Source organism: Mauremys mutica, chromosome 2, assembly GCF_020497125.1.
Source record: "Mauremys mutica isolate MM-2020 ecotype Southern chromosome 2, ASM2049712v1, whole genome shotgun sequence".
In the NCBI taxonomy this organism is placed as follows: Eukaryota; Metazoa; Chordata; order Testudines; family Geoemydidae; genus Mauremys; species Mauremys mutica.
Genome location: NC_059073.1, coordinates 266,355,757 through 266,370,940, shown reverse-complemented (window position 1 = coordinate 266,370,940; position 15,184 = coordinate 266,355,757). Strand labels below are relative to the sequence as shown.

Here is a 15,184-nt window from a genome sequence, read left to right as displayed (position 1 = left end):
AACTGCAATCTGTTGGGTCTCCATTGTGTTTAGACACTGTAAACTTACAAAGACATGTTAAATTCTAATGAAATATTTCTGCATATTATATAATTATTTAGACTAGTTCTGGTTAAGAATATAGTATTTCTCAAAGATGTGGTTACAAGTAAGGCTGTGACTTCATCACGGAGGTCGCCGAAGTCATAAAATCTCTGACTTCCGAAGACCTCTGTAACTAGCATGGCTCCAGGGCCTTAGTTACAAAGTGATTCCTTTTAAAAGAGCATTGTGCAGATTTCTGAGAACACAGATCTGGGGAAGAAAGTAGCTGAAACCTTTGTTTGAGACTCTCAGCCCTTACGAGACCGCCCTTTGAATCCATGGCACAATGCTCCAGGACCCACCTTTCCATGAAAGTGGCATTCCTGGTTGCCATCACCTCGGACAGAAAGGTCAGTGAGCTTAGTGCCATGATGGCAGACCCTCCCTTCATGGTGTTCCACAGAGACAAGGTATCTTTGAGATTACACCCCAAGTTCCTCTCTAAAGTGGTGTCTTAATTCCATCTCAATTTGGCAGTGTTCCATCCAAAACCACATGCCTCTTTCAACAACAGAACTCTGCACTCGCTTGATGTCAGATGTGTCCTGGAATTCTACTTGCACAGAACTAGATGTTTTCAGACTCTTAGCCTGGCCCTTTGATCTCTCTGTGATAGCAATCTCCTCCCAGACGATCTCTAAGTGTGTCCCAGGTTGAATTCTGGAATGTTATAAACAGTCAAACCTCTCCTCCTTTAGGTCACGCTGTATTTCAGATGGCTCTGCTGTTAGCATCCTCACACCCACCTCTGCATTGATTACTGCTCAAAAGTCACCCACATGTGGAATACACATAGGGACCATCACTTGAAGAAGAGGACCTTACTTACCTGTAACTGGAGGTTTGAGATGTATGGTCTCTATTTGTATTCCACAACCTGCCCTCCTTCCCTTCTTCTTCGGACTTAATTGCACAAAAGTAAGAGGGGAAACTGGAGTGGCGTCGACCTGCACTGCCCCATATACCCTCAGTCAAGAGCATGAGGAAATGCACTACGCATGTGTGGGTCAGCGGACACTATTTGGAAACCCTTCTGTACTCAGGTGCATGGCGCGCCTGAGCACACGTGTGGAATACAGATAGGGACCACACATCTTGAACCTCCAGTTACAGGTAAGTGAGCTCTTATATTTTAAGTGCCAGGAATGGCCTCAGTGCTGTACAATGCCCAATTATCAGCCTTGAAGAGTTTACAAAAGAGAAGACCTTGAGGAGGGGAATAATTTAGATTTTTTTTCTGCTCTAACTTTACTAATTTCTTGTGGTGAAAAGTTGTCCGATAGGTTCATGCTTAAGAAGTAGTGAGTCTTTATGAGGGGATTTGAATGAGGAGAGGATGGAGGGATGGGATGCTGGTATTGGGGTGGTTACATGCATGCATAGAAGCAGACATGGAAGATGGCAGAGACTGGAGTGGGAGAAGCAAGCAGATGGGGTATGGCGGCTGCATTACTGAAATTAAGGAGACTGGTGGGGGGGGGGTATAAACAAGATTTGAAATGGATGCGGTGATGTGGAGTTCAGAATTTTAAAAGAGACAGTGAAGTATAAATTTAATATTGTAGGCACAAGGAAGCTAAAGCAGCTGGATATACTAATCATATACACAAAGACCAGTGCCTTCTGCATTCCAAGATAGCCATCCATGGGATGGCAAGTGGGGAACCAGATGTGCTGTTTCTGGAGTAGAGAAGCTTTTTTCCTTCCAGCATGAGATTTGAGGTTTTTATTTGACAGGCTAAGATAGTTTTGTTTTGTGTTTTTTAACCTTTTAAACTATCATATGCCATAATAAAACTTGGTAGGAACACAAAAACTTGTCATGCATATGGTGGAAAATGTTTCACTGGTTTTCCAGCAATGAAAGTTTCCACTTTTTTGACCAACTTTTCTGTGTTCCTATTAAGTATATTTGTTAGAAAACAGATTTCCTGATTTACAACAGACATAGGTTTATAATCTCAGGCTGTTCCTCTTATAGCTATTTCCCCTTTTGGTTATGGGTGTAGGCCACTTGTGGCTTCTATTTGACTGTGTGGTGTAATCCAAAATATGCTTCCTCATGTAAGCAAAACCATCTATTTATGACCAGGTGTGGTCTAGATTATCAGTGTGGGTTTTGATTATAATTGTATAATGCAAGCTCTTTCTTATGTTGAAAGTTTTTTTTTCTGCTTTGAAAAGATGCAGCAAAAAAATGGATGATATTTTTGCCTCCAGAGATGAAAATTTCAGTTTAAAACTAAGAAGACTGAGGGGGAAAATACAGAATATTATTTATTTAGGAGCTATGAAGAAAAAAACCCTATGACAGTACTAACCCCAGACACAGGGATATAGATTCTGCATTAACAGGAAACTTCTGTACAACTTGAGTCAATAATAGGTTGCTAGTATAATCACCTCAGTTCTGAAAAATGTCATACTAGTATCATGTTCTAGGTATTATAGTGGTACAGCAGCACCATATAGTTAAGGTTGCGTCATGACATCGGTTTTAGCAGACTTAAAGTTCAATCTTAATGGACATGTTTAGTCAGATACCTTTTTGAATTTGGTGTGCATCAGCAGGGTGCAAGATAGGGGGTTATTGGCCAAATTTGGAGTAATTTGAGCCAAGGGTTCCAGAGATATAAGCCAAGGAGGAAAAATAGCAATTTAAAAAAAAGTTTCTAGATTTTTGCGTTGCGCTGGAGATCAAACTATTGATGTGATGTGGGTCAGAATAGTCAGTCAGTCACTACCTAAGGTAGTGCATGGTATCTACTCAGCCTTTGGGGGATCCACATTCTTTCTTCTAATTAAGAAAATGTACATTTTTATACTGTGCATGTGCAATACAGAAAAACAGGGTCGAGGGTTTCTGTTCCTGCCATTTTATGTGCTTTAAAGCTCAACTCTTGTAAGTGCCCTAAAATCTGAACAGTTAGATTGCTTTGAATTTTGGTATGCCTTATGGGCATGCGGGGTAGCATTAGTAATCCAGATGCTTTTACCAAGGGGTCCCCAAGTTACTGCCCTCCCAAAACTGTATCCGTCTGCTGCCTTGTACTGTTAAACTGAGATGCTGATGACTAAATGAATCACAGACCTCTTGATGACTGGGAACTCACCATTTGATTAACATAACTAAGGATAATTTAATCACAAGCCTGCACCTGAGGGTATGTCTACACTGTGAAGTTGTCGACAAAAGTTTTGCCAACCCAAGTGGCAGTGTGAACGCAGCTTCGTTGGCAGGAGCACTCTTCTGCTGACAAAGCTAACGCTGCTAGTGGGGTTGGAAGTATTTTGTTGGCAAAAGTGCCAACAAAGAGCGTTTTACATATGCTGACTTCTAGTGACAAGGCTGTGTCGATACAGCCTTGTTGCTAAAAGCTGTGTGGTGTAGACAAGCCCCGAGACAGAAGGAGTTTTGGACTGTGTGTTTGGAGGTTACAACAATTTGAGTCATGGGTGGCGATTCTAGTTTGGGGGAAACATAATCAACGTATCTGGGGAGAAATAATCATGTGAGTGCTGCCTGCGAGAGTACGGGTAATTGAGGGGTGAAGGATGGGGCAATAGAGGGGTTTGGGGCTTCAGGAGGGTAATGAGGAGGGGGATAAATGGGAGTGGGTGGGAAGTGAGGGGAGAGATGCCTGGCTCAGGTGATGAAGTGAAGGGTGGAATACTGGGAGAAGGGACATGGGTTTGAGTAGCAGAGAGTTTGGGAGAGAACAGGGGCGATATACCTGTCAGCTCTACATTCTCCCCTCATGTGTGGCCCCAGATCTGGGGGGGCTTTTAGCTCCGCAAAGGGCAGAGCTAGAGATCCAACTGCTGCTGTGGCGCAGGTCAAAATGGTCTCAAATAGTTAATTATTATCTACGTGCATGACACCCACTAAGTTTTTGTGGGTCCCAAATTAAAAACAATTTCACTTCTTCCTTTGCATAGATGTGCGGTCTGGAAGGATTAGTGCACATTCACCCGTAAAGGGGGCTGGGGAGAACATGAAGCTTTCTATAGAGACATGTTATGTTTGCCTGGGAAATTCAAGAGAATGTGCTGACGCCATTGCCCCTGTGAACACCCTGCCAGTGATGTTTCTGGTCGAAATCTTTTACCACTGTGCAATAAAAATGTAAACGTTGCTTCTAAAAGGTTGCTTAATATAATGAGATTTTTAATATGTGAGGAGGCTTACTGTGAACGCAACAGAATAGTTAGTGCAGAACATTGATTTGAGCAAAATACAAACTTCTGTATATCAGGAAATGCACAGGTAAGGTTGCCCATGCACCCATAACTTTACCCTCTTTGAGCAATGCCCCAATAGGTCCTGTTAACACACACACACCTTTATTCTGCCAACCCCACAGTTGCAGAAAGATACAAGCTTTTCACCTCCTTTTATAACCCCCATTCACTCTCACCACAGAATTCCATCTAACGCTATTGAAAGACAAAAAAGAAAAAAAAATTTCCCGTGCTACCTCCCCTCTACCATCTTAGAGTAATGCCTCAACAGGCACATAGCCCATACTCACACTGATTCTTGGCACTATAAAATCCAGGAGGTTCCATATACTGACATAGAAAGGAATACCACACGTGTAGAGTTTAAGAACCACTTCACAGCCTCTTACACCTCCCTTACATTTACTCAAGGATACCGTCTCAACCTACGCTTTAATTTAGGATTCTGATGTTTTAATGATGGCTATCTTATTCCCCCTTACTGTGGACAAGACCTGCTACCCATGTAATCTACACAGTTCTGCATAGAAAGGATGCATACTGGAGTGTATGTGAATGATTCCATCAGCTAGTGCCTGATCCAGGGGAATAGAGGGAAGGTGGTGTGGGCACCCTTCCCCCCTCTCTGTGCCCCCTCTTTTGCCTTTAATAGCGTTAGATGTAGTGATGAGCTGCTAAAATCTTAACAACCGGTTCCCTATAAAAAGTTCTGATTTAAGGGATGTGCCACAGTATATGTATTTCTTTGTACCAGTAGGGTTACCATACGTCTGTATTTTCCTGGGAGGAATTTTTAAATTTTAAAAATTCGGTCCAGACAACGATTTAAGAACCAAAAAGCCTGACATCTCTGGGTTAAATACAGATGTATGTTACCCCTACCTAAAGTTCTTTTTTAAAAAGATGGGCCTGAACTAGAAATGAGCTCCGTTTCACGTGTGTGGGTCCCCGCCACTCCTTTGGGGTGTGCTAGGGTGACCAGATGTCCCAATTTTATAGGGACAGTCTCAATTTTGGGGTCTTTTTCTTATATAGGCTCCTATTACCCCTCACCCCCTGTCTGGTCACCCTAGGATGTGCACATGTGTGGGTCCCAGCTGCTCCCTGCCCCACCTCATTGAAGCAGGTGTGCAGGGTTACTGCCCTGAGAACTGCAGGGCACTAGTGGACATGGGACTGGCTGCAGACAGGGGCGTGGGGCAGGGTTAGCTGGAGGCAGGGAGTGTGACACAAGCTGGCTGCGACAGGGGCTGGCTGGGGGCAGGGTTGACTGTGGGCAAGGGGTGCGACGGGCTGGCCGTGGGCAGGTGGTACGACGGGCTGGCCGTGGGCAGGGGGTGCGATGGGCTGGCTGCGGGCAGGGGCAGGCTGCGGTCAGGTGGTGCGGGCAGGGGCAGGGGCTGGCTGCGGGCAGCGTGGTGCGGCAGGGGCTGGCTGCGGGCAGGGGCTGGCTGCGGGCAGGGCAGGGGGTGTAGACGGGCTGGCTGTGGGCAGGAGGTGCAGGCAGGGGCTGGCTGCGGGCAGGGCAGGGGGTGTAGACAGGCTGGCTGTGGGCAGGAGGTGCAGGCAGGGGTTGTGGGCAGGGGCTGCGGACAGAGGGTGCAGGCAGGGGCTGGCTGCGGGCAGCGTGGTGCGGCGGGGCTGGCTGTGGGCAGGGGCTGGCTGGGGGCAGTGTGGTGCGGGCAGGGGCTGGCTGGGGGCAGAGGCTGGCTGCGGGCAGCATGGTGCGGCAGGGGCTGGCTGGTGGGGGCAGCGTGGTGCGGCAGGGGCTGGCTGGCTGGGGGCAGCGTGGTGCGGCAGGGGCTGGCTGGTGGGGGCAGCGTGGTGCGGCAGGGGCCGGCTGCGGGCAGGGGCTGGCTGCGGCAGGGTGGCGGGTACTCACGGGGAGAGCGGCTCGGAGCAGCCCGAGCAGCAGGAGGCAGCCGGAGCCCCAGGGCCAGAAGTCCGAGGAGCAGCAGCAGCAATAGAGCCAGGAGGCAGCCCACATGGCTTCTGCAGTGCAGCGCAGCGCCCTCTGGCGGCCGGGAGGAGGAATTACATGCTTTCCCGCCATTGCCCATCAAAGCTTCCCTCGCAGGGAAGCCAGTTAACAAGCGGTTCTAAAACCGGTTCATGCGAACCGACTCCAGCTCACCCCTGGTTAGATGGAATCTTATGTGTAAGAGTGAATGGGTTGTGAAAGGAGGTGAAGGTCTTGTACATTTCAGCAGCTGTGGGATTGGCAGACTAAAGTTGTATTTGTTAACAGCACATATTGGGGCACTGCAAGAGAGGGCAGAGTTAAGATTGCATGGGCAACCTTTACTGCATTTCCTAGTTTTCATAAGTTTGAGGTTTTGCTCAACTCGGCATCCTGCAAGGGGATGACATACCACCATGCAGCCTTATCTTTTCATTAACATAGTTTTTGCCATTGAATTTATATGGCAATGTGGATTGACTTTTAAATCAATGATTTTAAATCGTGGTTTAAATTAACTTTTCCATTTGTACTTCAGTTATTTTGTAAAAAAAGGTGTGTTCTTACTAGTTGATATAACTATTAAAACATGTTGATTTACAACTAATTGGTCTGTCACTAGATTTAGTACATTTATTTAAGCAATTATATAGTTTAATATCTTCAGATTCTTATTAATTGTACAGTTTTAGGATGTTAGAAAATGGTGAACAATATATTGTTTATTGGAAAATTAACTTTATGCTCATGACGTGTCAAGCTGCATTAGAATGGTAACTGGAATTTAATTACACACACAATAGCATATAACATTTATTTTTATTAAACAAAACAATCTTAAATGTTTTGGATACATAAACTTCTCTTACCAAAACATGTTTCACATTTACAATGAAATGATTTATTAAAGGAACAGAGGGATTACCTGTAGTCAGGGAATTGAACTGATTATTTCTGGTCAACTTGAGACAATTTTCAAAAATGCCTAAATGAAAGTGACTAGATCTTAAGTTTCTACTGGCCTAAGTCTCTTGAAAATGAGAAATTCCTAAATTACTAAAGGCTGTCCTTCAAACTACTAAAATAAGTAGCTCCCATCCCCTTCTTTCTTGGTTTTATTCATAGACTGGAAGAGAGAGACAAAGCTTTCTTGCGTTTTCAGCTTCTAGTCGCCTTCTCAATTTTGAATAAATTATTCCAAATGATGAAAATATTCTTCATACTGCTTGAATGGTTCACCTTCAGTCCTGAAATTTATTATGGTTGGCATGATTGATTGGTGATTATTAGATGCCCATGTCATAGCATCAGCATCTTGTTCAGCAGTTAGGCATCTACCCGTTGGTACTTTGGGTTGAGAATATTGGCAAGAAAATGAGGTGGAATAAGAGCTTGATCCATCTGCTTCTTTACTTACTGCCTGCAATTTAACTTTGTTGTTGGGTATTTTTTTTTCTTTCGGTGTCTCAAAGTTCTTTCCAAATTTCAACAGCATCAGAAATAGAGCAACAGTCTTTCTGGAGTTTGTCCAGGGCTATGAACATAGATTTCAATATATTCAGCAGATCTTCTACATTTCTCTTTAGTCCAGTGTTGACTACTTTGGCTTTGATAGGTCCATGTGTTTTTTGTCATGATTTTCTTCAGAAATAGTAATCAGTATAGGCCAGTTCTTGATAAATAGGTCAAAACAGTCAACCACTGAATTCTGTCATACATCTTGGGATAGAATTAGTTTGGAGCATCCTGCTCTCTTCAGTGAAACTGAAGCAATGCGGTTCTTATGGAAGTATTTTCCAATTTCAACTTTTTCCTTTATTCCTGGAGTTAAGTCTTTGGCTAAAAGAGGAATCAGATGAGCACTGCACCCATCTGTTTTAAGTTTCAGGTTACTTTCATATCTTCTAGATTTCTTTTAATCTTTGTTACATTTGTGGCATTGTCTTTGACAAAGCTCCACACTCGACACTTCAATTTTTATTCACAGTTTGCTATGGCTTTTACTGCTGCTACTTCTAATTATTCCGCTGTATGGGCATTTCCTGATGTATCAATTGTTTCTGTAAGATAGACAACTCCATATGCTGATGTCACACAATCATATATTATTGGATAATTTTGTACATTGCTCCACCCATCAAAGACTCAGATTAACGAATTTCCCATCAACGTTTTTTGCACACTGTTCAATTTCCTTCTGGTACAGTGTATCCAGCAATGTTCTGGCAATGTCTGCTCTGCCAGGTGGCATGTAGCCTGGTCATAATGATTGAACCATGTCAATGAAATGTTTGTTCTGAACAAGACAAAAGGGAGAATTTGTTTTATAAATGAACTCAGCTATCTTTTTATCTATGGAGTCTTCCTGGAATTTGCTGGTCCTGATTATGAACTCATTCATGGTTTTACTAGATAATGAAGAAAGATGGCAAGTTACTTGTATCAAAAAAAGACTGTTTAGTTGATGGTGGTACAAGCAGATAACTCTGAAGTTGTAGACATTGCAGATGTTGGATGTTTGTGTCAGGGTCCAGCTTAGACACTGAATTATAAAGTGGTTAAGAAAAGTCACTCATACTCACTAAGTACTATTCAATACATTGAATTAAAAAAAAAGAGATCTGTAAATGAAAGGTTCCTCCTGTGAAGGTGCTTGTACTTCTGTTTATACTAAACCCACATTGTTAGGGAGAATAATTATTTAATAGATCACAAGGATTATCTAAATCAGGGGTGGCCAACCTGTGGCTCTGGAGCCACATGTGGCTCTTCAGAAGTTAATATGCCGCTCCTTGTATAGGCACCGACTCCGGGGCTGGAGCTACAGGCGTCAACTTTCCAATGTGCCAGAGGGTGTTCACGGCTCTGCCACAGGCCCTATCCCCACTCCACCCATTCCCATGCCCTCCCCTGAGCCTGTTGTGCCCTCACTTCTCCCACCTCCCCTCCAGAGCCTCCTGCATGCCACGAAACAGCTGATTGGGAGGTGTGGGGGAGGGAGGGGGAAGCGCTGATAAGTGGGCCTGTCGGTGGGTGGTAGGCGCTGAGAGCAGGGTGGGGGAGCTGATGGAGGGGCTGCTGACATATTACTGTGGCTCTTTGGCAATGTACATTGGTAAATTCTGGCTCCTTCTCAGGCTCAGGTTGGCCACCCCGATCTAAATCTTTTAAAACTTTTATTTCTAGCAACATGCCAAACTGCTTGAGAGAACATTTTTTAAATGTTCAAATTCATAAATGACTAATAAAACTTTACTTTTAAACTGGAAATATTTACCTTCGAAATTTGCTTATATGCAGCAATAAAAATCACTTCAGAAGTCTATCAGTAACAGTAAAAATATAATTGATAAATACTTGCACTTCAAAATAACGTACCAGCTATATTTTGAATGCAAACATATTTTAAAATTCTTAAATCTACCCCAAACACCAATTTATGACAGTAATCTGTTTTCATTTCCTAGCATAGTAAGAAATGGTAGGCAGTCTAATAAATTTATTTTTGCACTATTCTTAACAGCTAATCCAGGTTGAAGATGATGATACGGATGTGTTCCTTTTGGGGAGCATTCTTCATAATCTTTCATTCTGATAACTAGGCCTTTCATCTTTGTGTTGCACTGTTTACATTTAGCATGTGTTCCTTTCTTATCCGGAGGTTCACAAAATTCTGGAAAATAAGTAAAAAATATTCCCAAATAGGGTCTTTTTTATAACCTGCAGTTATGGCAGTTTTTTCCTTCTGTTCCCATGTGTTGAAATCAACACTAGAGGCTGCACTCAAGTGAATGTCATCCTTTCTTCACACAGTGTCCTGCTTTGACACCAGTGTTGCTCCTTTTCTGGTTGTGCTCCTTCTCCCTTGTTACATAACTCCCCCATCCCTACCCCGAAGAAAACAAAAGGACTAATAACAATCCAGGACTTCTGCTTGTGTAACCCACATGCCTTTTGCACTGCAGTATTTTATTTGTTTAGAGACAGAGGGAGGCAGTTGCAAAATTAATGGATTTCTGTTAGTTTGTATCTCTGTGTGTACATGGAAGGAGGCAGAGCAAGGCCATTTACTTGAACAATCCAGAAGCAAGGGCTGGTAGTTATTGGGTAGATAAGTGTTTTCCCATGAACTGAAGAGTAAGTTTCCAAAGTGGGTAGAGTAATAAGCATTTGTCATTTTGAGAATCGAGCCAGTCAGAACTTAGGTAGGGAGAAGCTATAAAATAGGAGTATGAGTATGAGACCACCCAGGTGGTCAGTGAATGATCCTGATGGGATACATGATGGTATCTCCTAAAGTCTGAGGCTGGGTCCCAATGCCTGTGATGACTTTGCTAGTCTCTTTTACTCTGTAGCACAGCCTCTGGATCCCCCACAGGATTATACCTTTGATATAGTATATGACTTATTGGGCCATATTTATAAAACTTGACCTCAAAAGTTAGATTTATTCCCCCTGATTCTTTCTTTGTATGGAAAAGTTGCCTTTTTTTAAGTAATGGGATTCATGGATTAAGCATATTTATTTTTAAAATGTTTTAAGAGATTATGATAAATTTAGACATAACATTTTGTATTGCAGTAAGATTTCATTTTAAACAGGTTTATTTTTAAAAAGAAACATACTTTAAATAAATAAATAAAATCCAATGTAATTTTTTTTTATCCGTCCTGTCATATGGTGATAAAATACTATGGGGTGGTGTTATGCTTTTAGAATTACATATATTTTTTAAAAATAAAAATATAGTTTTTCCCCCTGTAAGTAGTTTTGTGGTTCATAATTCTGTCTGAATTTCCAGTAGTTTTTCCTGTGAGTAAATGGTTGAGGATGTTCTCTACCTGAGCTCACCATCCTAGCAGAAATTTGCATTTATGTACCATTGATGATAGTAGTAGTATTACATTCTCCTGCAGATGTTGGTTGTGGTTCCGCTTCTAATATTTAGGACTAAACTTTATCTGACTACGTATTTTCAGTTCCATATTACTGATTAAACAGGTAAAAGGTTATTCCTTTTGTTGACATTGATAAATTACTGTGGTATGCAAAATATTTTGTTTGTACTAAATATCTTAAATCTATTTAAAATAGATTGATTAGCTCAGTTCTGTGACTGTTGATTTGGAAAAAATTACAGAGGAAAGGCTCAAGTGAAATTCCCAAATTCCTTAGTCCAATACTGTACTCATTACAGACTGCACTGCCTGTTAGAGCTCACTTTCAAGATAGAGGATGAGAGGTGTAAAACAGTGCTTTCTCCCTCCTTTCACTCCACACACATTCAGGTTTGGGGAGGAGAAGAGACATCCATATTTCATGTCTTGAAACAAAACCCCGTGAAATCTTCCAGTTATTGAATACTGCTTTATCTTTTCACAAGTCTGCCATATGAGATCATTAAAAGATGCCATTTGCAGGAATGTTTAAAGATTTTTAATAAACCATAAATACAGTTTGTGAAATAACCCTGGTGGTTATGGGTCAAAAAATAGATTTGTTTTTGTTTGACTTTGATTTGACTGTTTTAATTGCAAAAGATCTCTCTGTATAAAAGCAAGACTTCGTTTTTTATTATATTTCCTATTATACTGCTGTAATATAATTGATTTTTTTATTAAAGGAGAAAATTAAAAATACACTTGCAGTTTAAGTAATACTTAATTTCTTCTCTCACAATAGCCAACTACTCCACCAAGCCAAGGCAGGCCGGATTCACCAGTTTATGCTAATTTACAAGAACTGAAAATATCTCAGTCTGCACTTCCACCTTTACCTACAAGTTCCGCAATTCAGATTAATGGAGAATGGGAAACACATAAAGATACTACAGGACGTTGTTACTACTACAACAGAGGAACACAAGAAAGAACCTGGAAACCTCCTCGTTGGACCCGGGATGCAAGCATAAACAAAGGGGATTCCCAGAGCCAAGCTGATCAGGAGGTAGTTATTCAATGTAACCAGAACAGTGAGATTGAGTGATGCATGGCTATGCTCTTGGGCTAGTAAATTAAGTTGCTACCTATTTGAACTGTAAAATTAAAATGTAAACTGTTTTGAGGTAGAGAGGAATTGTTTTTCATTATTTTCCTCTTCTTCTCTGGAGGAAAAGCCTCTTTCATTTGGCTAGATGTATGTTTAGTATAATTTGTTACTCTAATCTGTCAAACTCATGTGCCCCCAAACTAGAAGTGAGCCCACCTGTAGTTAGTATTTTATTTTTCTTTCCTTCCTTTGAAGAACAAGTGAATGGCCTTCTTTGAAGCTAATAATCCTCCATGTAACAGTGGAGTAAGTCAGCTGTAACTTCTAGGATGTGGAATGCATTCTCTTGTGCATTTTGTCCTCTTAGTGATGTTATGTCTAGAAGAGGGATCTTGGAAAAATAAGATGTGGCTGGCTTGAAAGTCTACACACTAAATTATTCTCCGTGCTCTCATATGCTGATTTGGATCTTGTGGCATATCTTCCTATCTCAGTGGACAGAAAACAGTGGAGTCAATCACTGGCCAAACAATTTTGGCAACTATTTCCTGTGGCTTTTTTTGTGCTTTGATCAGTTGTCCCTTTGCTTCATCTGTACCAGAACATAGTACAATTCACATATCTTACAGTGCACAAATTCATTTATTGGCATCTCACTTTCATGCTGTCAGAAGCTTCCATTGCTGTAGAGGGTATCATACTCAGCTTGTGGAGGGCAGATTGGAGGAACAGTTATTCCCCAGCTTTCTCTCCCAGCACTGCCCATTAAAGAGCTTCATTTTAGGCTCAGAATGTGATCTGTCAGTCCTCCTTGGGCAGAAGGACTAAATTTGACCTATAGACAAATAAAAATGGGATTTCCTTAAATTTCCTTAAGGAATAGTGTAACAAAATCTAAAGCTCAAATTAAAATAGTGTGATAACACTACCAAATAATTCCCTAGAAATTCTTTATAGGACTTCCTAGTGGTGGTAGGAAATAAGAGTTAATTTTTCATATTTTAGCGCTGCAAAATAGTAGCTAGTTACTGGAAAAAATTGTCTAATATTCTGACTAGCTTATAAATTTCGGAAGGGTTTCTATAACATATCAGTTACGTGTATAACAAAACAGAAAAAAGGGTTATTTAGATATTTAGATACCAGGTAATTAGTAATATGATAAAATCTGCAAGAAAACAAATCTTTTAAAAATTGTCTACAGTGGGATTGGAATGAAAATGGAAAGACATGCTGCTTTGCTCCCACTATTTTCCTCAGTGATCTACACTTATTGGGTCTTGATAGACAATGTGCAGAAACAGTACTGTTTATAGAATAGAAATAATGCTCGTAGTCAGTTTCAGACAGAAATGTAAATTTTATTTCTGCAATAAAGAGTATAATTTTGATACATTAACAATGATGGAATGTGAAGATGTCATACTTAAGCCATTATATAAAAAGGAAAAGCAAAAGAGAACGGTGATGCATTCAAATTTGAAATTTTTTATTTTGAAATTGATTTAATCAGAGATGGGATAATTACAGTGATTGCATGCATCATCATGGAAGCAATCCTTAACACCTGTTTCCTAGACTTGAATTTGCATGCTTTTCAACAGTTTCTGAATGGTCACGTGGAATTTGTCTTAGTTCAGAACTGTAAGACTGCAAATTGCGAATTTACTGCAAGACAGGTACAATTTTGTGTTAGGGCAGTTTAAGTCCTGTTTGGAAAAAGTGTGTTCTTACATTATTTTTCCGTCTACATATTCATTTCTATATAGCCATCTCTCCCTTGTTTGTAGTATCTATGCATTATTTACATAATGTGTCTTAGTAAATTCCACAGATCTGTTACAGTGGAACCTCAGCATATTTGTAGCATTGGAGGCAGCATTCAAAATTGCAAGTATGTTGAGGAGGCATTATAACGGAGCCATGGAACCTATTACTTAGAAATACTGCTGAAAATAAATTAATCTCTGCTTATCTAAAAACTTTCTAAGATGTACATGCATATTTTCCAAACTGAGCAGCCACTTACCACTTTCCTCCTCTCCTTGCATCTCAATAAACCAATCAGTGAGAAAAATGAGGAAACTCTTGTTGGAGGGAGGCGTCACTATTTATTTATAATTATAAATTCTTTTAAAATACACTTTTATCTTGCCATTCTAACTGTTAGATGAATCTCAGAAACTGATATGACTGGAAGAAAAAACAAACATTTATTATCAAACTTCCTACTTGATTTTTCGGTGCCCAGTTTTAACATTTCATTTTTGTTGTTGGTTTTTTTAAGTACAAGTGTCTTCCTCAGCTGTACTTTGTTATAAGTACTTTGTTATAAGTACACCTCTACACCGATATAACACTGTCCTCGGCAGCCAAAAAATCTTACTGTGTTATAGGTGAAACCGCATTATATCGAACTTGCTTTGATCCACTGGAGTGCGCAGTCCCACCCCCCTGGAGCACTGCTTTACTGTGTTATATCCGAATTCGTGTTATATCGGGTCACGTTATATCAGGGTAGAGGTGTATTTAATCAGAAAACTGATTTAAAACTTTAGATTATTGGTGTCCTGATGTAAAAGATGAGGGCTTCAAAAGTTTCTGACTCTGGATTATTAATGTTCTAGGAGGAAGTGGAGAAAGAAATGATTCCTCTTTCCCGGTCTTGCCCACCCCCAACAGGATCGAATCTCTGCTGCTTCTCCTAGATTCTGAAGCAGCATCACTGTGGCATTTACAAGCATTTCATCAGTTTCACTGCCTCAGCCTGTAGGCAGTAGCTGTGAAGCAGATTATATGCTTGTAAATGTCATGATGCTGCTTCTGACACTCTCCCATTACTTAAAAAAAGTTTTCCACTCACAGTTGTTGACTAGAAGAGGACTTCATTCAAAGTCTGGTTGAAATAG

The 15,184-nt window shown here is 41.0% G+C and overlaps 1 protein-coding gene across 6 annotated transcripts in view; it reads left to right on the top strand.

The window, feature by feature from the left end:
* The window catches only part of ARHGAP12 (Rho GTPase activating protein 12), a 143,698-nt gene that overhangs the window by 55,613 nt on the left and 72,901 nt on the right, over positions 1-15,184 (top strand). For all 6 annotated transcript variants that reach the window (XM_045006788.1, XM_045006787.1, XM_045006786.1 and 3 more), the window contains exon 3: positions 11,970-12,233. In XM_045006788.1, coding sequence (XP_044862723.1) covers positions 11,970-12,233 — 264 coding nt within the window. The remainder of the gene's footprint in view (positions 1-11,969; positions 12,234-15,184) is intronic.